Source organism: Mirounga angustirostris, unplaced genomic scaffold (assembly GCF_029215605.1).
Source record: "Mirounga angustirostris isolate CCGP_5_RB_7025 unplaced genomic scaffold, mMirAng1.0.hap1 SCAF_3, whole genome shotgun sequence".
Classification (NCBI taxonomy): Eukaryota; Metazoa; Chordata; class Mammalia; order Carnivora; family Phocidae; genus Mirounga; species Mirounga angustirostris.
Window position 1 is genome coordinate 183,616,909 of NW_026991711.1, and position 23,014 is coordinate 183,639,922.

The following is a 23,014-nucleotide window of genomic DNA, read 5'->3' on the forward strand; positions in this document are numbered from 1 at the left end:
ATTCCAATTATACGCCATTCAGGAAGAGGCAAAGCTGCAGAGATGATAAAGAGATCAGTGGTTGCCAGAGGCAGGGGAGAGGGAAGGAGGATTGCCCAGTGAAGCACGTTTGATGTTTTGTGTGGGGAAACTCTTTTTCATGACACTATTGTTGCAAACACAAGATATCAAGCACTTGTCAAAACATAGCGCTTTCTTGGCACAAAGAATAAACCTTGTGGATGCAAATTTTTAAAAAGCATTCAGAGGTCAGTGATCACAGGTGGAACGCAAAATGTGACAGAAGAACTGAAATGTATCACAAACGCACAAGACTATGTCACTGAAGGGGGCAAAGGAGCAAGGTGCCGACCCAAGTGTAACTCTGGAAATGAGGTGAATCTGTAAGACTTAAGGCAAAAGAAACAGTACACAAGCATCATGCTCTGGTTGATAAAGTTGCTTCCTAGGGGGCATAGGTTAACAATTCTGGAAGTGTTCTGTGTATGCACGCAGTAGAATTGAACAAGGAAGTAAATGGATGGAGGACGGTGACAGCCAAGTTTCTCACTGTTGGGAGTGGGAGGTGACAGATAAACAAGGGGAAAACGCTAGAATAATCCATATGGAAATCCATTAGAGTTAAGAGACATCGGTATGAACTTATGCGTAGCTTAGTATAGATACAGATGGTTACATATAGAAATATTTATAGATATGTGTATATATGTGGCTTATGATACACACATGTATTTCCTTGTTCTGGCAATTGAGAGGGCAGAAAATAAATGACGGCCCAGGAGCAACAAACACATCTAGTGCCAATATGGGGGTGTCCAATACAATTCTCTTAATAAGAGGAACCAGGACCTCTTGGAGAAATGGAAGATTCCAGGACTGGGGCAGGAAATAAGTAAGATGATCCTGGAGCATCTTATAGTGTCAGAAAGTAAGGAAATGCTTGAAAAAAAAAAAATACTACTGAATTAAAAATATAGGAGGGGCACCTAGGTGGCACAGTCAGTTAAGTGACTAACTCGGTTTCGGCTTCAGGTCATGATCTCAGGGTCGTGATATCAAGCCCGAGTCAGGCTCTGTGCTCCACGTGGAGTCAGCTTGAGATTCTCTCTATCCCCCTCCCTCTGCCCTCCCCTCCTTTTGTGCACTGGCTCTTTCTCTCTCTCTCTCTCAAATAAATAAATAAATCCTTAAAAAATAAATGATAAGACAAGTTTGCTTGAAAAAGCAAATTCTATAAATATTCATGACTTCTGCTAACTGGTTTTCAAACACCTTTAAACTTCCTGGACACTTTTAAGAACCCCAAATTGGGGGTGCCTGGCTGGCTCAGTTGGGTGACTCTTTATCTCAGGGTTTTGAGTTTGGGCCCCACATTGGGTGTAGAGATTACTAAAATTAAAATCTTTAAAGAACACCAAATTGTAACTATAATGGGTGCATTGTTTTTTATCAAAAATTTGGATGATGCAGAGTTTCTTTCAGAGGAACTTGACTATGTAATTTCAGCAAATGAATATATATTGTATTTGAAACCTGAAAGTCATACCCAGGTTAATTAGCATTTCTAATCACTTATGAAACGTTTTATGTTTACGGCTATTTTCTTCTAAGAATTTGTTTAAATTCATTTCCAGCCTTATTTCCTCTTTTAGCAAACTGACTAGTAACAATATCAAGGTTGTTATGATTTCCTGTTTTATCTTCTGAACATTTAAACATAGCCATTATGTTTTATTTTTTAATTTGTTTTTACAACCTCACTGTCCCTTACAGTCAATTTTATATGTATATTTAAATCTTTGGGTAAAAATAAAATTTATATACCCAATTTAAAAAAAAAAAGGACAGGGGCCATCACTTGTCACCACGACTAAAATCAGAAGGAGGGAAATGCTCTCCCTTGTCAATAAGGGATTTAAGTTAGGTATAAAGAAATTTCCTCACCATAAAAGCTTTAAACCACTAGAAAAAGTTACCTCAAACTATGGGATTTCCTCTTGTGATGTATGGATCCAACAGGAATATACCCGAAGATCCTTACTAGTAAAATACACACAATATTGAAATAAAAGCTTTTCATATAAGAGTAGTTTCAAGAGTTTGGTCTTTCCTCACCAACATTTTGCACAAGGAATAAATGTAGAGAAAAGCAAACATACTAAATACTTTTCCAACAGAATTTTCATACAAAATTTCAGAAAAGGATGGGTATTATGCAGTTTTGCATAACAATGCTCAAAAGAAAAGCCTTAATACCCAGTGAAAATTACTAACCTTAACGCTGCAACATGGGCTATGATTCATGAAACCCAACACACACATGTGGCCCAACACACAATGGCAGCCATACCTTTGGCCAATCCCGGTCTTTCTCAGGGACCCCCAGAGGTATCACATACTCCACACCCTCTTTCCCTCGTTGTCATCTGTAGCAGATCTTGGCTTTACATATGAGACAATCTCTTCCAAGCGGACACATATCAGTTTCAACTCCTACTTCCTTCTCTTTCATATACTGCCCTATTACAGCAGAAAAATCTGACTTTGCTGCATTTATGAGTCACAAGGTAAACATAATCATGACTGATAAGCCATGAAGAGTGCAAATGACGTACTTCCATCCAGGCAGAGAGACTGTGATGAATTTTAAGGTAAAAGCGTGTGTACAAATGAATGTTGTCTACCTCTCCAGTCCGTGAAGTGGGCCAGAAATCCCACTCTTGTCCCATCTCTCAGTGGGTCTCATCTGTCCCCTGGGGAAGCTGATCCTGGACAGCTTTCTCCCTCAACCAGTCCCAGAGAAAAGAAGCTCTATAAGGGCCTGAATTAGCATCTGTTTTCTTTTCATTTATAACTCCAGAACTTAGGAATATGCCTGGTACTCCGCAGCAACTCACGAACTCCTTGTTGCGTTAATGAACCAGAACATTCTCTCACGTCTGGCCTATAAACATTTAACTCCTTGGCAATTCCTCACCACTATCTTTATGAACAGTTACGATTTCTTCAAATGTCCAGGTTCAGTAGCTACAACAGCTTAATTATGGAATGAGCGGAAAAATTTCAGACAAGTACTCACCAAGTGCGAGGTAGCAACAGTGTAGTTAAAAACTCTCTGTCCCCCTGAATATTCAGAATATGATTCTGTCTACAGATAAATGAAGTACTGGCATACTTCCCATACTGTGGTTTAAAAACATATGGTCCCACATTCATTCAGTATCTACAACAAACAGTATCAACCAAATGCCAAACTCACTACACTAAGCATTCGAACTTAGCCACCACACTGGTGAAGAGAGAAATAGCCTAGCTCAACACCAGCTGCACACCTGCTAGAAAACACTACTAAGTTTTAGAAAGTAGCATAAATGTCAAATGACTGTGAAGGGCCAGGAAAACGGAAATCCTCTTTAAAATAAAATAGAACACATTTATGTTACAAGATCTTGGGGAGTTGCACGGTTTTAGAACAAAGGGTGACAAATGCTTTGCTATGTGTCACATTGCTTGGACCCTACGTTTTAGCTTAATACTTGAAATATCAAGCAATGTTTAAGAAGAATGGCTATAAAAGGTGACAAACTAGTTTAGAATACACATTCTATCACTGTGGCCATCGAAACAGCCCAGCTTCCATGAAGTATGGAACCAGAACACAGGCAAACAGTCTCCTATCTTGGCAAGTAGGTTCAACTTCCCAGACCAAGGTTAACATTGTAGCTAACAAGTGCCACAGTGGCAAAATGCATTCATGTAAATTTAATTCCTTTTCCCAGATCTTACTGGTACTTTAGTAGAAGGGCTAACTAGCAACCTTATACTCAAGAGGAAGAAAAGGCATGAGCGTAGGGCACAAATTAGAAGGGGACTCTCCAAATCACACACTGAGTAACTGGCCTCTTTTTTAAAAATAGAGGTAACTATGATACAATAATTATTTTTCAAATCATTTTCTCATCACTTTTGGTATCTTTAAACCTCAGTGAAAACACTAAGGTCTGACCTACATTACTAAACTGCAATTAACATCAGAACAACTCTACCAAACTAATACAAGAAAAATTGGTAAAGGACTGTTGGAAGCAGAGAAATAAAACTCCTCAAAATAAAGCAAAGTTTCCGTCAACCTTTAAAAGAATGGTTTGGGGGAAACAGAGGAAGTATCCCAGGATTTCAGACAGGAATGAGGCGACTAATTAATTTCACTGGAGCCTGCATTTCCAGTCCTATCAGATTGCAAGAACTCTTGTCATTTTGTTTGATTATGTTTAATATCATGTGAAATCTCAATTTGAATTTGATTTTAAGATTTTATTTATTTGGGAGAGAGAGAGAGCACACAAAGGGGGGGGGCAGAAAGAGAGGGAGAAGACTCCCCGCTGAGCAGGGAGTCCAAGGACATGGGGCTCAATCCCAGGACTCTGAGATCTTGACCTGAGCCAAAGGCAGACTGACTAAGCCACCCAGGTACCCCTTGAATTTGATTTTTAAAATATCCAGCGAATGAAATGGTTTGAGGTACCCAGAATATATCCATAGCATTGTTTCTGTTTGGGACTTTTCTAAAGCTATCCTCTGCCTTGCTTCAACAACTATCCTCTGGACTGTTGATAAACAAGTTTTTAATTTGGCAAGGGCTCGGACACTGGCGTCTGCTCTCAACACACTCACAATTTTTATTAGCAAAGAGGGGTGGGAAATGAGTAACTAGAGCAAGGATGGGGGTTTCCATCCCCGCAGGAAGGGGTAAACTTTTTGAAAGCAAGGAGGGAGACAGGGCGGTAGGTGTACTTGAACCCAGCCAATAACATACTCTAAATGTTTTCTTTGATCATTTAAATGTATTGATTTTACAATGCAAATGCAATTTGACTTACTTCCCATGGAAATGCATTCGCAATTCTAGGAAGCTAAGCACTCTTACCTTCCTAAATACCTCTGCCACTATTTTTTAAAATAATATTCCCCAAGCCCCCCCCCACCCCCCACCAAACGAAGACCAAAAGTCTTCTTATCTAGTGAATAACTATAAATCACCTCAATTGGGGTAAAGAGGGAGGAGTGGAATGGGGCTCTGTTCTTATAGAACAGACACATTAATTTCAAATGCACCTAAAAGTAGCCACTGAATTAAATCGAATTGGGTGGCATGGGTTTCTGTTGTGTACTTGATAATGCAAAGAGGCTTTCCAGGAGCCCATCTAATACAGCGTGCTGGGAAAGAGGCTTTGAAGACACAATAACATTCTTCCAGCTTTCAAGCTAGAGGCTAAAAGCACGAATGAACCATTCCCTTTTCCGACTTGAGACACATTCCTCACCCAGTTCAAAGGCCCGAGAATCAACAACCCTGTACACTGTCTGAAGGTTCCCTTGTAGGAACTTGTGAGGGACCAAAGGCTCAGGCTGCAAAATATTTTTAAAGACCTAGTTTTAGGAACGTAACATTTTTTATTGGAATGCAGTTTCCACTCCCTAACCCTCCTCACCTCCAAACACACACACACACACACACACACAGAGACAAGTTTAGGCAAAAGGGAAAGTTTTCATTATAATCCCAATGACTTCCAGGGTATCCTACCAATGGAAGTAAAATATTTTCAAAAGTCAAGTCATTACCCATTCTTTAGAAAAACATGTAATATTTATATTCCTTAATCTAACCAGAGGGAACGGGATCAGCTTTGAAAGGAAGGTATTGTTAACTGTGGTTCAAAGAGTGCCTTGGCATTGGGAAGGGGGCAGAAAGGGCAAGCCAAAGAGGAGCTGGGGGGTGGGTGGGAGCTGCCAAGATCAGGATATAAATACACCACTCAACGGGCCCCTCAAAACCCTTTAGGGACTCCCTTCCCTCCTCCCAATATGACGTATGTTACCCAGTGTGTCGATTTTGTTTTGTTCTCTAACCTCAGGAACGTTAAGGCATTCGAGGTTCTGGTGTAGGAAAAATGTAAATACTGGCTGGTAAGAGATCTGAGACAGGGTTCAAGAAACCACTACCGTGGCTTTGAGTGGGATACTGCCAACCATCTGCATTTGCTTCCCGAGAATCAGCAGCTCCGCATTACCAGAGTCCCTATCTGTGCTCAGGTGGGAACACGACTTTCAAACCACTGAAGTCTTTGGCTCCATTTCACCCACTGCTCCCCACCGCTCCCCACAAAAAGCCTCATTCTCTGAGCAAGTGCTGCTCTGGTCCAGCTCGCTGTGTATGTGGGGAAAGGGCAGGCAGTCTTGGCGAAGGGACGGAGGGAGGATGGCACAAGATGCCTGATGTCCCGTGGCTCTGGGCTACTTTCTAGCGCCATATTTCATCTGCAGGCCTGTGGGAGCTGCCTGAACATGGTGTAGTCCTCTAGCCTCGGGCAAAGAGCATTAACTATTTTCACCAACCACCAATGGCACTAAAAATATAGACGACAATCTCTGGTAAGAAACCCCAGTAGTCATTGTTCACATTTTCCTTAGAGGTGAACTTCCAGCTTTCACTCATTCCATAAGAGGCCGATCTCAAGAGGGAATCAAACTCTAAAGAAAGATCTGAATCTGTGATAAAAAAGTCCTTGCCATCCCTTCAGGAACCTGAATGACAGAACCACATTATTTACTATTTTCTCAAATCATTTCCTGTCCCCACACCTTGCAGTAATGCAATTCATTGTTTCCTTCTTTGTTCTCTGCCTTCTACAAGCACAGGGAAGACTGGGACACACCTACTTCAGTCCCCAGTGCCTGACTCACAGTATGAACTCAATAAAAGTTTATTGAGACAATATAAGCTTTCATGTTTCTCAAAGGAAAATTAGAAGGAAAGAAGTGATAGCACCAATACGAAGGAAATCACTGATATTTCATCCAAAGCTAGGAATATTCATTATAAACATTTAAGAATAACTTTATTCTAGGCGTTCAACATGCAACCAATAAATGGTCAATGATGGTATAAACAACTGCATTTATAAATACACTTGTACAATGTATAAATCAGACACAATGGCTTCTCCCATCAAGAAGACTCTATTTTTCTATCCCTTGAAACTGGGCATGGCTTTGTGACTTGCTTTGGACAAAAGGATAGGAGCAAATGAGATATAAAGAGAGGCTTGAAAAATACGTCTGCCCCTCTCTCACTGCTGCTGGTTGCTCATCCAAATGCTATGTAAAGTTTGGGTTAGCCTGCTGTGGCTCAGTCAACAGCAAGCACCAACTGACAGCCAGCATCATCCACCAGATAAGTGAGGGAAACAATCCTAAACCAACCAGTCCGCAGCTAACCATCCAACCGTCCACGTGAGCTTTCCCAGGTGAGACAGGCACTCCACACCCTGAACACAGCCTAAGTCACCAACCCTCAGAACTGCGATCTAACAAATGACCGATGGTCTAAGGCCATCGGTTTTGGGGTGGTTTCTTACAGATCAAAGCTAAATGATGCATACCCCTAAGAAACTAGCTTGTTTCATAGATTAAATCCTTTAACAGCTTTCTTAAAAGTTTCTGCAGGTTGTTGAATTTCATTCTTCACTCCAGATGATCTGGAAGAAAACTGATATTGTCTTAGCATATTCATATTGACAGGTCACCAAAAATGATACAATACTGATAATTGTGATTTAAAGGTCATCTGTTATCATATTCTTGAAAGTTTCTATTTTGTAATGATAACTACTCCATCCTATTCACACTGTACCTAGACCACAATCAGCAAGAACATCAGGGCATCAATTATAAATGTTTTTAACTATTCGAGTTCCTCTCTGGTTCAAAGTAGAGATTATCTCAGTCATACTCATAGTAATACACATCTCCTTAGGAGATGGAACAGATTCTCTAAATTCCACTAATTTCCTCCAAAGTTATTAATACTTGGAGTGAGAGGAAGTCACTAAACAATTTATCCTATTATTTACATGCAATTATTATGACTAAAATAACCCGCTCCCAGAATTTGAAATGGTTTTTGCCATTCTTTCTGCTTATTCCAATAGAAAGCTTTAATTCTTCTGAACTCTCACAAATAGGAGACCTTGGTGACCAGAACGTCTTCAAAAGGCTCCTTAACCTTTATAGTTAATCCTACCACACTATATTAAGAACTAGTTATTCACTCCCGTGGAGGGGCAGGGAAGTGCTGACATACTTCAGCAGAAAAACAGGGGAGAAAACAGAGTAATTAAGACTCACACTTGGACACCTTTCCCTTCACAAATGCTTCAAAATTAGAAAAGCAGATCATTTCCTAACTAATGCCTCCCCCCCATCACTGGGTTATACTAGATGATGCTTTTTTTTATAACCTGAAGAGTCACAAGAGGCATGGGAAATAAAGAGTACTTTTCTCTTTCCTTTTAATAAACAAACAAACAAAAAAGCAACGAGTCTACTGTAAGAGGTATGTTGTCTGCCGTGCTCCTTCAGTGCAAAACGTGGGGATCTGAGCATGTTCTTCCATGGAAGACTCTAAGCAATTGGGCATTCCACCAACTCTCTATTACTAAGCTTCAAAATTTATGAGCAGTTCATTTCTGGAAACATAAACAAAATCCAGCATCGATGGTGGCCTATGAGAAGAGAAGCTGGGGAACAAGAGTGGGAAAGAATCTTATTTTTCACTTTATACCTTTAAAAAATTGTTTTAATGGTTTTAAAGTTTGCATGTGCATTAATTGCCAACACCAAAAAATGAAAGAAAAAAAACTGTGAATAGACCCAGCAAGCTATCATAAAACTAGGTGGTCTTAAAAAAAATGCTTTTTTAGGTTTCTGTAAGAAACTACTCTGAACTTAAAAACAAATATGACTGCACATCATCAAAGCGGAGAGAGTGCAAGTGAACACACTTAAAAACAGCAATGACAAAATCTCAAAGGAGGTTATACTTCCAGCCAGAAGCAAGCACAGGAACCAGAGGTCAGAGGGTTAAAGCCTTTCACTACTAAAAATAAAAACCACCCACCCGAAGGGGAAAAAAAGTTCTCCAATGATAGAGCTTCTAGGATGGAAAGAAAAGACTACAATTTCTTTTACAGCCCCAATATTCACCCCATGCTTCCTACTCATGAACTCCTGTTCATTTAACACCTGGACACCTCTCCTGACTGCTTCACTTGGACAAAAGAGCCAAAGATATCTTTTTCTTACTTCTTGCTAATATTATGTTTGCCAGCTGAATATCTAAAAAGGGGCCACTCTTCCAAATAGTTTCAAGAGGCTCATGAGCTATTTAAGTGAGCTGGTGTTATTGCCAGCCAGGAAGCCAGGGTTAGAATGATTAAGAAAACCATAATACTCTGAGGTAGATGGGCACTTTCACCCAGTAAGTATGTGAAAAATGCTGACTTTCATGGATTACATATCCTGAATCTTGATTTTTTTCCCCCCAGATAAGTTGTGCCAGAAGAAATTTGGTAATTACTTGGATGAGCTCCATTCACTATCTTTTTCCCCCCCTCCATTTCCATGTGTCCACCCCTATTCTCTTACAACAAAATATGCATTATTGGAACACAATAGGTGTTCATTGCTGTTTACTGAAGAAAAGAGGAAATAGGACCAACACGAAACTGAGGTCTGGGGCCTATTTGACTGAAGGCAGACCATTCATGTTGAGGTTGGGAGGCAGGTGGCCTCTGATCTTGTACCAGAGAAGCTAATGTTCTTCTGATTATTCCCACAATCCCTAAAATTCAAGGGTAAGTGTGATTATTTCCAGTATCCTAGCGAGCCCTTCAAATAATTTTAAAATAAACAGGGACACCATCCTTAGAGAATAATAGATGAATAACAGTGGAAGACAGAGCAATTACTGAATATTTTGGAGACCTTAAACTAACTGCTATATTTTTATAAATGTCTTTCTTACATGTTTGCCTGTTTCACATGGATCTATAACCTTCCTAGAACTAAGAATCATGACTTTCTGTGCAAAATAGAATTTGTTTGCCATGCTACATACATTTAAAGAAAAAAAAAAGAGAGAGAATGTTTCTTTAATCATTTCAACAAACATAACACAACTATCAATTTCTCAAGATTAAGTGAAACTGTTCAGCAACATGACCTAAATACGTCAGGGCTGATCAGAGAACTCGTATCAAAGTATTTTTCGGTCAACAAAAAATGGAGGAAAGTTTATGAACTTGGGTTTACTGGCATCTTCTTCAGGCCAACCAATTAGCATCCAATGTATGTGGGTTTGATTCAAACAGGACCAGGGTGGAGGGCAGAAAGTGACACAGAGCGGGGAGCAAACAAAGGAACAAACATGGAAGGGCAAAAGGAAAGCAGTGAATACTTACTTAGTAAAACGTTACTCAATTAAACATTCAGGGTAGGGGTAATAAAACCACAAAATTTCCTCTCTGCTTGAAGATAGATTCGAAGATCCAATTAAAATTATAGACTGACCAACATATTCAATTCTCCTGCCATCATGAATGAAAATGCAGAAGGGGACTTGAAAAAGAAAAGCTGCCTTTTCAATATAAACACATCATTTTTAAAAGCTCTATTATTCAAAGATCACTGGCTCATTGAGGAAGCACAAATAACATTTATCCAACCAACTTTATTTTAACAAATAGATTATAGCAGAGCCTGCAGCAAGAATATTATTAAGATGGAAAATGTTCCTTTCTCCACAGATGACAGTACCTTATACTCATCTAATCCATCTTCTCCCTTTTTTCTGTGAATCAAGAATGGGAGAGATGCTACCATTTCCACAATGTCAGACAAGAACACGATGTCAGACAAGAACATTTCCTGACCATCATTTTAAAAAGCTTTACAGTAACTTTTTTTTGCAACTATTTCATATTAGTTAGAAATTAGCATACTATTATACCATACACATATTAGAGTGTAATTGTATTAAATTAAAATTCAAAGTGATTACAACTTCCAAACATGTTTCAATAACATTTTAAAAAGTGCTTTTTAGAGTTTTCCACTAGCTACGGACTTGTAAGGCAGGGAATAAATCAAGTACATAACTGTAAACGTGGTAAAGAAAGTTACAGAATCTTTAGTGTGAAACTGACTTCAAAATGAATTCATGAGACACTATTTTACTTGAATACAATTTCCAGTAACTCTGTAACATGAGGAAATCATTGGGAAAATAGCTTTAAAACAAAACCTTACAATTGCGGAGTGTTCCATTATCCTAAAATTACCAACCCACCAAAATAAAAGGAACCATTTATATACTATACAGCTAAGAAATATATATGATTGTAGCAGAAGGACTGGAAAAGAATAAGTCAACGAAGTTCTGAATGAAATAGTCAATAGACTATTCTAATGCAATCCACACAGAGGTACCCAAAGGGTCAGAATTTCTGAATACATTGGCATCTTGACAGCCAAGATAATACTAGGTCAGCAAAGCAGTATACAGCTCAACTAACAAATCAAAAATCCTAAAACACAAAAAGCTGGACAAACATTCATGCTGCCCGGCAAGAGAAATATTGAGCTTTTTCACACACCTGACAGAGAAAACTGAAACCGAACAAAAAATTGTGGAAGACTTCTTATAGTCCTCAGTTGACCTCTCAGATTTCCTTACTATTCACTCAAGTGGATATACCTCACTGAAGGAAGGATTCCGATGGTACAAATGAGAAACATTATCCATACACAGAACACCTGCAGAAGAAGGGGTGATTTCTAATTGAAGACAGAATAATGTCATAGACATGGATTGGTTAAAGCTTGACCTGTATCCTGGGGTGGGATGCTTCCAACAGTTGACCTTAGGATGCAAGGAACTAGCAGTTGACTTGCATTCTCACACACATTTAATGTTTTAAAAGGGGAGGAGAGGGAGGAACCCAGTTCAGTCTAGAGAAGGTTCCAAAAATTTAGACTTGTACAGTCTGGAGGGTTTGTCTTAAGGTCTGTTAAAATCTGCTCCCCTCCAAACCAGAAAGGTTAAAATAAGTCCTGAATCAAACCATAAAGAGTGATCCAAAAGCTAGAACAGGAGCAAACAGAATATCCTAATACACTTCATTATGACCCCATCAACAGCTTCTTCAGAAAGAATCCTCATTACAACTGACCCATTAAAGAATATCAGTCATTCTCTCCAAAATATTCCTATGTTTAGTGCTGCAAAGGAGGTCAGAATAATTTAGAACAAAACTCTCAAGTTACTGATGAGGAAATAGGTCCAGAGAAATTAAGTGACCTGCCCAAGGTCACTTAGCTAATGAAGGGCACAGGCTGTGTTACAACTCAAGATCTCTGGCTCCCAGGAACTGCTTTTTCCATTGCATCATTCAAGATAACATAAAGCTATTTTCCAGGAATTTTGATAAACAAACCAACCAAAAAAAAAAAAAGTAAAACAAAACAAAATAAAAAAACCAAACAGCAGGGAGCAGGGGAGGCATGAATTTTTGAATTCCAAGTCCCTTACAGTAGTAGGCAATATAACAGTATTTATCTGGGGGGGCAGAGAAATGATTACAATATGTGGAATTTTCTACGGATTTATTTTTTAACATAAAAAGCTACTTAAACAATGTCAGAAATTAAGAAGATTGTTAGATGCTCCAAGTTTTCTGGAACAACAGACAAACTCTCTCCCATAGCTCAGAAGCTGCATGAGGCAAAACATTTACACCAGGGCAGTCCTTCTGCCTTACATTTACACCTATGGACAAACGTTGCCTTTGGGGCTTATGATTCAGTGATGCATGAGGGAGGCTGGCTGGCAAAAAAAGACTTACTGGAGAGGGAAAGGGGAGGGAGGAACACCTCCATTAATTTCTCTCTTACTTTTCTTTATTTTAGAAGGGAAAATCAGAACAAATTTTCCATCCCATAAAGTAATACATCTCACATAACGTTGGTTATTTGAGGGCTACAACACAAATCTAGCAAGCTTTCAGAAAGTTAGCCCAGGCTGCCCTGATGAGCTTTCACTTGGGCTGTCACTGGTCAAAAAAACAAATCTGGTTTTGAGAGCTTAAGCAGCATTTCCTCCAACCTCAGTACCAAACTCTACCCAGGCCCTTGCAATGAATCTCTAGATTCTCATGATTTGCAAGCTATATCCGGCGTTTTCATTTCACTGTGAGCTCCCCTGGGCCTACAAGGGTCAGTTTTTGTTGATCTTATCTGGCTCCAAGCTTTGCAAACTGCGGCCGCTCGATATATAGTGTTGACCCTAATACAATTTCCAGCCAAATGAGTTTTTCCTGAATGGTCCCCAAACAGTTCCAGCCAGGAACTTGTGTTTCCTTTTTTTTCCCCCTCCTCCTTCCCATTAGTAAGGGACATAAATGTTAGAATCTTGAGCCAACCCAATCAATCCTACAACCACGTGCTCGTGGATTTCCAGACAGGAAGATGAAGGAACGTGGCGTCGTAGTAAACCGTAGTAAAGAGAGGAGGGAAACAAAATGGGGCACGTCACATGGTCACGGCCTGGATTTTTCTCAATTAAAAATAAGAGGAAGTGTGTGTTTCCGGCCTCTGTCAGTGGGCTGGTTGGACTTTCTCATTCTTAGGATTCTGGGCTGGATGCACGAATAAGGCTGAGCGCATAACATCCTCTGGGAGGGGAGTAGGAGGGGGCGCGTATTTGGCTCCGTTCCACAGGCACTACAGGGAAGAGGTGGAGGGAGAGAGTTGGGAGGGCTGGTGGTCCCGACGCCCAGCCCCGGGGGCCACCGCTGAACCCAGGACCCAGCCGGAGGCCCCCGGCCCCCACCCCGGCCCCGGCCCCGAGGCCCCACCCCGCGCCCTCCGCAGCCCGGCAGATACTCGCGCAGATTGGCTCTGGCCGGAGCCAATCAGGGCCCGTCCGCTCCGCCCCCTCAGAGCCAGACCTGCACGGAAAGGCCGGGGCTCACCAGCCTCCGCGGACCACGCGGCGGGGCGGGGAAGGGGCCAGGCAGCCCGGCGCCTCCAGGCGACCGGAGGTGGGCGGGGTGGGAGATTTGTGAGGGCGGCCTCAGCCCCGCTGCAGATTCCCCAACCCCCGGCGAAAGGGGCTTGGAAGAGGGAGGGGAGCCAAGTGCCAAATAAATAGGGAGGAATGCAGGAAGCGGAGGTGACCCGGGAAACGGGAAAGTGCCAGAGCTGAGACGGTATGCGCCAGACAAAAAAGGCCACACAGGGAGGGGAAGGGAAGGAGGGAGGAGGAGGGAGAGAGGAGAGGTAGTCCTGGAGGTACGGAATCCGTGAAATCACAACAAGGAAATGGAGTGAAAGGAAGAGAAATGCCCCCCTTTTTGGGGGGGGGGGGGCATAACAAAATGACAAAAAAATAAATAAAGGGAACTTATTAAACGGGGCGGCTTGGGTCTGCGCCTTTGCCAAAGCCTGCTCTATCTGCCGGAGCTGCAGTTTCAAAACAAAAAACAAAATTGATGTAAAAGCTGGTTAAAGATAACTGGGCTGCTGTGTGTCCTTTCTGTCCTCTTGGGCTCTCAATCCACTCTCTGCAGAGACTAGGCCACAAGGACTGCGAAATTCTGAAATGGAGAAAAAGAGAAAAAAAGACAAGGCCGGAAACATGAAATAAGAGGTGGGAAACAAAGGGAATGGGAGAAGGGGATGCTGGAAAACAAGAACTCAAAATCAGAACGAAGTTAGAGGAGGCACAGGTGGACAGAAATTGGTAACTGGACATGAGGTCACTGGGAAGGACAAGCGCCAGTCCTGAGCACCTGAGCTGCCTCACTGATGTTCTCCTTTAACAGTCAGTGAAAAATACTAGACAAGCCTCAATGTTTAAAATAAGGGGTTGGGGGCGCCTGGGTGGCTCAGTTGGTTAAGCGACTGCCTTCGGCTCAGGTCATGATCCCAGGGTCCTGGGATCGAGTCCCACATCGGGCTCCTGGCTCAGCGGGAAGCCTGCTTCTCCCTCTCCCACTCCCCCTGCTTGTGTTCCTGCTCTCGCTGTCTCTGTCTCTGTCAAATAAATAAATAAATAAATAATCTTAAAAAAAAAAAAAATAAAAAAAATAAAATAAAATAAGGGGTTGGGAGAAAGCACACACCCCTTCTAGCTCCCCATTCCGTTCCTGTTTCAGGTTTTACCAGAGCCACGAGCAAGAGAGGGGCAAAGATAGGAATTTCTGAGGAAGTTAGGAAAAGGATGTTTTCACAACTAAAATACTCATTCCCAGGAAAAGTTGTTTGCCAAGGAAGGTCGGATTTTTTGTTTCAGCTAATTGACGATCAGATCACATCTTTAAACTCAACAGGGCAAAGGAGGGAGAGTTCAGGATGGAAGGGTGTCAAGTAGCATTTGGTGCCTCATTTAAAACACACTGCAAACACCTCTCATCTCTCCATCTACAGCTTACAAAATACACACTGTAGAATTTTTCTGCCATGGGGCTGTCCAAGCATGGTGTATTGCTTACTCCAAGATTATTAGGGATATGATTATAAGTTTATTCCAGAATGTTACATTCTCCCTAAGAAAGCTAAGAATAGAAGATCGTTTTGCTTTGGTTAGTTTGTTTTTAATGTACCTTCCACATAAAGAGGACTTTATTTTAAAGCTCCTTTAAGAGAGGAAAACTCTATTTAGTCATCAATTTCTTTCAGAGCAAAATATTATTTCTTCTCTCTATAAAAAGAAACCTGTTCAAACTAAGAAAACAGGTGAGGAAAATTTATTGTTTCTTAGCTTCTTCTTTCGTCTTCTCTAAAATGAAGATTTTGGCTCTGCTGGGTTTGTTTCCTACAAATCCTCATTACTTTATAAATGAAACATTTTGCAACATAAATGGTTAAAGCATTAGAGGGATTCACATTCCTTAAAAAGTCATTTTTTTATCATTTAAAAATAACCAAAGTTTTTAACTTTTGATGTTGACAAATATAATTAAATCTCTTCTAGTCAATCACGAAAATAAACACTGAATGCTAATCAAATAATGCTTTCTATATCATCTCACCTAAAATCTTAGTCTGAATGTGTACCTATATCTTGTTCTAGAAACCAGCACATGATATGGGTCAAATATTAGAAGCTGGTTAGAATCAAGGAGACTGAGACTACATAATAAACAAATACCTACCAAGAGGAACCCAATGCACAATTTCTTATGAATGGACACATATTTAAAAGCTCATTCTATGAAGTATACATCAAAAAGACTATCACAAGATAATCAGTTTGTCAGAATAAAGTGTTTCCAAATGCTGGAAACTTCTGCACTGCCAACTCATCACATTATTTGCAGACTATACTCTCTTCTTCCCACAATTATGACCACCAGAAAACAGGCTCAACAGAATGAAGGACAGGCAAATTTCCTATTACAAATGTTTTTCATTTTCAATAGAGCCTTAGCCACAGAAGACGTAAAGCCAACTTTCAACATGTACTGAGGTGTCTATTCCAGCACTTAAAGGCAAACAATAAATGCTCTAAAAATGGAAGAGTACTCCTAGCCTTTACATTCAGTGCAAAACAAAACCAAAGCTCGGCATTTCCCTAACATAATACTCCTTTTCAACGTAAAAATGTTAAGTAATTTTACAGAAGATATACAGTAGCCCCCAAATGATCTGTCTGATGTCTCCCTGCAGGCCTTTGCAAGAACAGACAACTGTAAGGCAGACACGCTGGGATGAATTTCCTAGCTCTTCACTAATAATGGGTCCCAGACACATGCAGACTTTACTGCAGACCCCATGCAAAAGCAGCCACGCCTGTGAGGTGGTGGGTCAGTGTATTTCACAAATCCTGGGGCGCCTGGGTGGCTCAGTCGGTTAAGCATCTGCCTTTGGCTCAGGTCATGATCCCAGAGTCCTGGGATCAAGAGCCCCACATCAAGAGCCCCACATGGGGCTCCCTGCCCAGCGGGGGACCTGCTTCTCCCTCTCCCTCTGCTGCTCCCCCTGCCCGTGCTCTCCTGCTCTCTGTCAAATAAGTAAATAAAATCTTAAAAAAAAAAATTTCACAAATCCTGGTTCAGGAGCAAAAAGAGAATGTAACCCATAATTGCTTTCTACAGAGTCATAAATAGACAGGTATTTCTCCCTAAATATGTCAGCCTAAACAAGCTCTTACTCCTGAATCTTTTTAGGGCAGCAAGAATAAAAACTGATGTTTCCACTGCTATTTATGTTGCCTCGGTACTGTGAAATCACAGAATTAAAGTACACAGAGCAACTTGATAAGATCACCCTTAAGAGCTCCAAGAAACTATCTGAAATGAAGGGTTTGGATCAGCCCCTGTGCTAACAAATATTTTTGTAGAGCTGTTCCTTCTAGGGGCTGACCTAAATATACAGTCACAAGAAAACTTCAGTAAAGAGAACAAGGTTGCTATGTATGAACTTCACAAGCCTCAGAACTGGCATAGGGTATATATTTTGAAAATACTACAGTAAGTACTTCACTTGGGAGCCTCAAATGAAAGGCCTCCTGGGCCGAGGCTCCAACAGGTTTATCGACAGTCAGCCAAGTGTCCTGGTGGAGGGAGCCCCCTGTGTGCCCTCCCCTCCCCCATGCTGTGAAAGCACTCCCTAAGGAAGCAGTGGGAAGGAGAGGAAAGGGGCCTAGGCAAGGAGGAAGAGAATTCCAGCACAAGGTTAAAAGCAGATTTGTCTTCTGACTTTGCCACCGTGAAACGCACCTGCTGTGATGCCCAGTTGAGCTACTGGAGGTCCTCTGGCTGCTTCTGGAAACTGAGGCTGGCATACGCGCTTAAATCCTCGCTGGAGCGGCTGCTTGAGCGGCTCTCCCTGCTGCCCAGAGGCTGATGAGGGGGCGGGGGCAGGGGCGGTTGAGGGGGGCGCTCCTGAGGGCGCTGTTTGAAGTCCTTGACCAAATCCAGGTCTATGTAGTTAAGCCCGTTCTCCAAACCCCCAGCAGCCCCGCACACTTGGGCCGGCTCCTTGGGGGCTCCCCCGAGCTCCCCAGGCCTCAGCCACACATTCTCAAAGGAAGCAGAACTGTGGCGTTTCATATCCTCTCTGCTGCTGCTGCCAGCACCGCTGCCCCCTACAGCAGCCCCCCCTCCGAAGGGCACCGCGTTGCCCGCCCGGGTGGCACTCGGTGTGGACGAGAAGGTCTCAGAGCTATGCCGCCTCCGGCACCCTTGTGGGTCCGCACGGATCACTTTGGCACTCTGCGTACGGTTGGGACTGAGGTTCACCCGGGTGAAGGCGCTCACGCCCCCAGGTCCCTGGGGGCCCCCCAGAAGGGAAGAGCGGGCCACCAGCTCCCCTGCTTTTGGAGGCGCGGTGGGGGAAGCAGAGGCTGCAGAGGATGAGGAGGGAGCGGCCGCTGTGGCCCCTGGAAGGCTGGCCTCCTCCACGACGATGCCTGTCCGCATGTCGGCATAGCTGACGGGGGCAACTGGTGAGGTGTCCACGTAGCCCTGCCCAGGACAGCCCATCTGCATGGTCATGTAGTCCCCCCGGCTGCTGGGCACTGCCCGCGTAGGCCTGCACATGCTAGCAGCACCGGGAGGTGCAGGGCCCGCACTGCCTGGCTGGACCCCAGCGCTCTCCTGCCAGGTCGCCCTCCGGCCTGGCCCCAGGTCCATGTTCATGTATTCCTCGGTGCCAGTCTCGTCCTCTCGGGGAGCTGGCTGGAGCTGGGATGGGCACCTGACAGAAGGCGAGCTGCGGGAAGCCACAGGACCAGATAAATAAGCTGGCTGATCACTCCCAAATTCAATATTCACATATTCGCCGGGGCTCTTGGGCTCCGGGGGAGGGCGCAGCAGGGGCGGGAGCTGCTGTTGCTCCCTGACCCGAGGTAAGGTGCTGGCCTTGGGGTCCCCCAGGGACAGCCTCGTGGGCCGAGCCAGGCGGCTGTGGGTCTGGGCAGCTGTGTCCACCTTTCGAGGCAGATGGGGCTGCAGGACCTGATGGTGGACATGCGGGAGGCCAGGGTCCGGCCTCACCCCACAGTATCCCCCGCCCAGGCTGTCGCTGCTGGTGGACGAGGAGGAATCTTCCGCCGTTGTAGCATAGAGAAGGCGGCCAGAGCTGGAGGAAAGGCGGAGGTGCTGGTGCCGGGCACCCTCCTCCAGCTCCCCAGGCCGCTGGGTGTGCTTAAAGGACCTTGGCAATGAGTAGTAGGAGAGAACTGGCTTGTGCTGGGGGTCCTCCGGGCCGTAGTAGCAGTCGGAGGGGCTGCTGGTGTTGGAGCCCCCCACTGGCGACATGTTCATGTAGTCACCAGTACAAGACAAGAGCTTGCCACTCCCGCTCTCCATGGGCAGTTTGGGATGCGGCAGGGCGTGAGCGTGGTGGCCCCCTACCCCATTTGTCCACAGCTTGCCGTAGCTGCTCCCAGAAGGGGCGGCGCTGCTGCTGGGTCCGCCTCCAGTGTCCGGGGAGCAGCTGCTGCTTGGGGACATCATCATGTAGCCATTGGGGTCCACTCTCTGGGGATGGCGTCTGATCGGGTTGATGATCTGCTGTGGCGCCGACACGCTCTTGGGGCTCATGGGCATATAGTCGCCACTGCCCTTTCGGCTGCTGGGCACGGGCGCCACACCTGGGGACATGGGCATGTAGCCATCATCCGTGTGGAGAGTGGAGGAGTCTGGGCGGTGGTGGCCCCCACGCCTGTCCAAAGGGTGCATTTCCAGACCCTCCTCAGGGTAGGAGTGGGTGGGCACGAAGGCAGAGTGCCGGTAGCCAGGCAGCCGGCCTCCACTGCCACCTCCTGGCGGGTAGGGAGGCATCATCATCTCTGTGTATTCCTCAATGGAAGCCACAGACGACTGGGATGGGGTCTTCTGGTGGGAAATGGTAGGGGATGTGCCCGCGGAGTGAGTCCGCTTGCGGAACCGATTATCCAGATCTACAGCACTGGCTGCTTCATCCCCAGCCAGGGCTGGGCTCGTGCCCAAGCCAGCTCCTGGGACGCAGCGGTGACCGTTGCCACCCCGAGGCAAAATGTAGTGACCATTGGGGGCGGTGAGGGTGGAGGACCCTTTGCCTCCCATGCAGATGTAGTTGCTCAGCTCCTCCTCCCCGCGGGCCGGTGGCGTGTGGCCCAGGGAATCCGGGGTGACACTGCGGAAGGAACTTCGGAAATCGCAAGGGCTGGAGCCGTACTCATCGGAGGAGATGAAGCCGCCATCGCTGGGGGAACCTGACACGGAAGCACTAGACCGCCGCGGGAAGAGACAGTCCGAGGTGGAGCCGTGGCCGCTGGTGCTGCTGGACGACAGGCTGACCGGGCTGGTGGCGGAAGGCGAGCAGCGGGAAGAAGGCATGGGGATGGAGCGGCTGTGGTTGAGAGGGGGGTGCAGCCGGGAGCTGCCGCGATGCCGGTGGGCGTGGGTCCTGTTGGTGCTGGGACTCACGGGGCTGCCGTCCACCGAGGCCGGGCGGGACATGGTGCCTTCGCCGTCGCTGGACGCGCGCACACGGAAGGAGCCCTGCTTGCCGCCCACCATGCTGGCGGGTGAGGTGGCGGTGATGCTCTCGGTCCGCGAGCGGCGCGTCAGCCCCACCTGGCTGGGCGGGGGGTTGTTGAGGTGGTGCCTGCGCAGGGGGACGCTGATGGGGTTGGAGCAGTTGGAGGAGGACTGGCTCTTACTTCGAGGACGGAACTCATCGCTCATGGCCCGCATGGCCTCCAGGATGGTCTCGTGCATGTTCTGGGCCACCACAGAGTCATCCACCTGCATCCAGAACTCCCCAGGTCCTGTCACTGCGGAACGGCCCACTTCGATGAAGAAGAAGTTCTCTGAGTGGCCGCAGCGTCTGATGTTCATCAGCTGCAGCACCACGGCCGCCGCCTCCGAGTTCAGCTTCACGAAGCTGATGGTCTTGCTGGTCAGGCAGAGACGGTAGATGCCAATCAAGTTCTTTGTCTGACCCAGGCCCTTGGGTTTCAGGATCACCTGCCAGACCTCCTTGAACGCAGGTCCTGGGGGCACGTCCCCGTAGCTCAAGTCCTCCCCAGCCTCCCCAAGGCCCGAGCTGCCGCTGCAGCTGCCCCCGCCGCCTCCCGCCCCGGGGGCCGCGGCCCCGTCGTGGTGGCCCTTGGCCCGGTTGTGCAGCTGCAGGAGGGCCTGGTACCAGCTGTCCTGCTCGGCCTCGCTGTCCGCCGCGATGGCAAAGTGCTCGTCCCGGGTGTAAAGGGCCACCAGGTGCTTGTTCTTGGAGTCCGCCCGCTTGTTGATGTTGAAGCAGCTCTCGAGGGGGATCGAGCGTTTGGGGGCGCTCGACTTGTGCCGCCACTTCTTCTCGTTCTCGTAGTACTCGAGGCGCGCCGGGCCCCCCGCCTCGCTGGCCGCCCGCAGCACGAAGAAGCGCTTGTGCATGCTCTTGGGTTTGCGCAGGTAGCCCACCTTGCGCACGTCCGAGAAGCCGTCGGTCTCCGGAGGGCTCGCCATGCTGCCGCCGCCACCGCTGCCGAGGAGAGGGAGGCGCCGAAAAACAACCGGGTGGGGGGCGGAGGCTCCTCGCCGCGGCCCCGCACATGCAAACAGGGCTGGAGACTGCCGAACCCCCGACTCCGAAAACCACGCCGCCCCCCGCGCCGGGGAGGGGCAGCCGAACGGGGACGCAGCTGCTGCGCCCAGGAGATGGCCTCGGCCGGAGTTTACGGGCGTTTCATGCCCCGGGGGGAGGCAGTGCGTCCAGGGTGAGTGAAGCCCGGATCCTCCGAGAACCGAGTCTCCTCGCAGCCGCCGCGGCCAGAAAGGGGCGAAGATGCATCTCTCGCCGCCCGGGCTGGAGTCTGGCGCAGGCGGGCGGCGGCGGCCGGGGGGTCCCCGCGTTGCCCCTCCAGGCGCGCGCGCCTTCCCTCCTGAGTTCCCCTCTGGAAGTAGCGATTCCCGAGGCAAATTAAATATCCTTGGGCAGGGGGAGGCGAGCTGCCAAGTCCCAACGTTGCACGGGGTTCTCCCTCCTCCTCCTCCTTCGCCTCCTCCTCCGCCTCCTCCCACCCCCCAACCGCCCCGCCGCCACCAGCCGCCCAAATACCAGCTCAGTCGCAGAGACCGCGGCGCTGCGGCTGTTGCTGCTGCCGCCGTCCGCGGACGGGTCCGCTGCAGCCCCCATTCGGGCCCATCTCGGCGGGCGGAGAAAGTGCCTTCAACACGCAAACCGCTACTGGGCAGCCGAGGGAGCTGGGGACGCGCCGGAGGGACAGGCTCATCCCTGCCCCTCGCTCCAGTCGGCAGGGGAGGAGGGGAGGGGACGAGGGCGGGAGGCAAAGAGGGAGGTTTGGGAAGGAGTCGGGGAAGACGCCTCTTCCCCGGGAGGCGCTGCCCCTGCAGTTACTTCTCCCCTCCTCCCTCCCCCTCCTCGGAGAGTTGCCGAGAGCCCCAACCAAAACAAGCGGCGGTGTCTGGCTCCGTGCGCCGTCTCACTCGGAGGAGAAAACACGTGACGGAGCCTCCGCGCTCCGCAGCCCGGCCGCCGCCGCCGCCGCCGCCGCCGCCGCCGGGAGGCTCCCGCCCGGGTCTCTACATTCCCGGCCGAGCCCGCCCCGCGCCCGCCCCTCTCCGCCCCCCGACCGTGCCGCCGCGGCGCCCGCGCCGGGCCCCGGAGCAGCGCTTGGGCAGCGCCCCTGCGCGGCCGCCCGCCCCGGCGCAGAGCCGTCCTCCGCGCGCGCCGCCCGGGGCGCCCCCGGCCCGCAGGAATCCCCGCCGCGGGTGCGGGCGGGTGTGTTTGGGTGGCTACCCGAAAGCACGAGGGGAGTCTGGGAAAACGGCGGCGGGGGGGCGAGCTCGGGAAGACGCAGGAGTGAGGGTGGGGGGCGGCGGGGGGGCACTGCGGCTACGGGGCCCTGAGTGGGAGGGTCCGGGGAGGAGGGGGCGCGGGAGCTGGGCTAGATCTTACCTAACAGGTAAGATCAACCCCTAGAGAGGGAGGTTTCTAGTCAAGCCTTTTTCTCCCAGAAAATATAAAACCTAGATTTCAGTTTCAGGGTGATAGGCCACAGCGCGGAAATCTGTATTTTTATAAGGTCTGCTAAGGGACTTCTGGGCCAGCCTTCCACCTTGGAATCCCCGAAATCACTGCAGGGAGGTACTTCGAAGGAACA

At 47.1% G+C, this 23,014-nt stretch overlaps 1 protein-coding gene across 1 annotated transcript in view; it reads right to left on the reverse strand.

The window, feature by feature from the left end:
• Window positions 1-22,427, reverse strand: part of IRS1 (insulin receptor substrate 1) — a 63,778-nt gene extending 41,351 nt beyond the window's left edge. The window contains exon 1 of the mRNA XM_045867852.3: window positions 17,625-22,427. Coding sequence (XP_045723808.1) covers window positions 17,646-21,356 — 3,711 coding nt within the window. The 5' untranslated portion in view covers window positions 21,357-22,427 and the 3' untranslated portion in view covers window positions 17,625-17,645. The remainder of the gene's footprint in view (window positions 1-17,624) is intronic.
• Window positions 22,428-23,014: the final 587 nt, after the last annotated feature.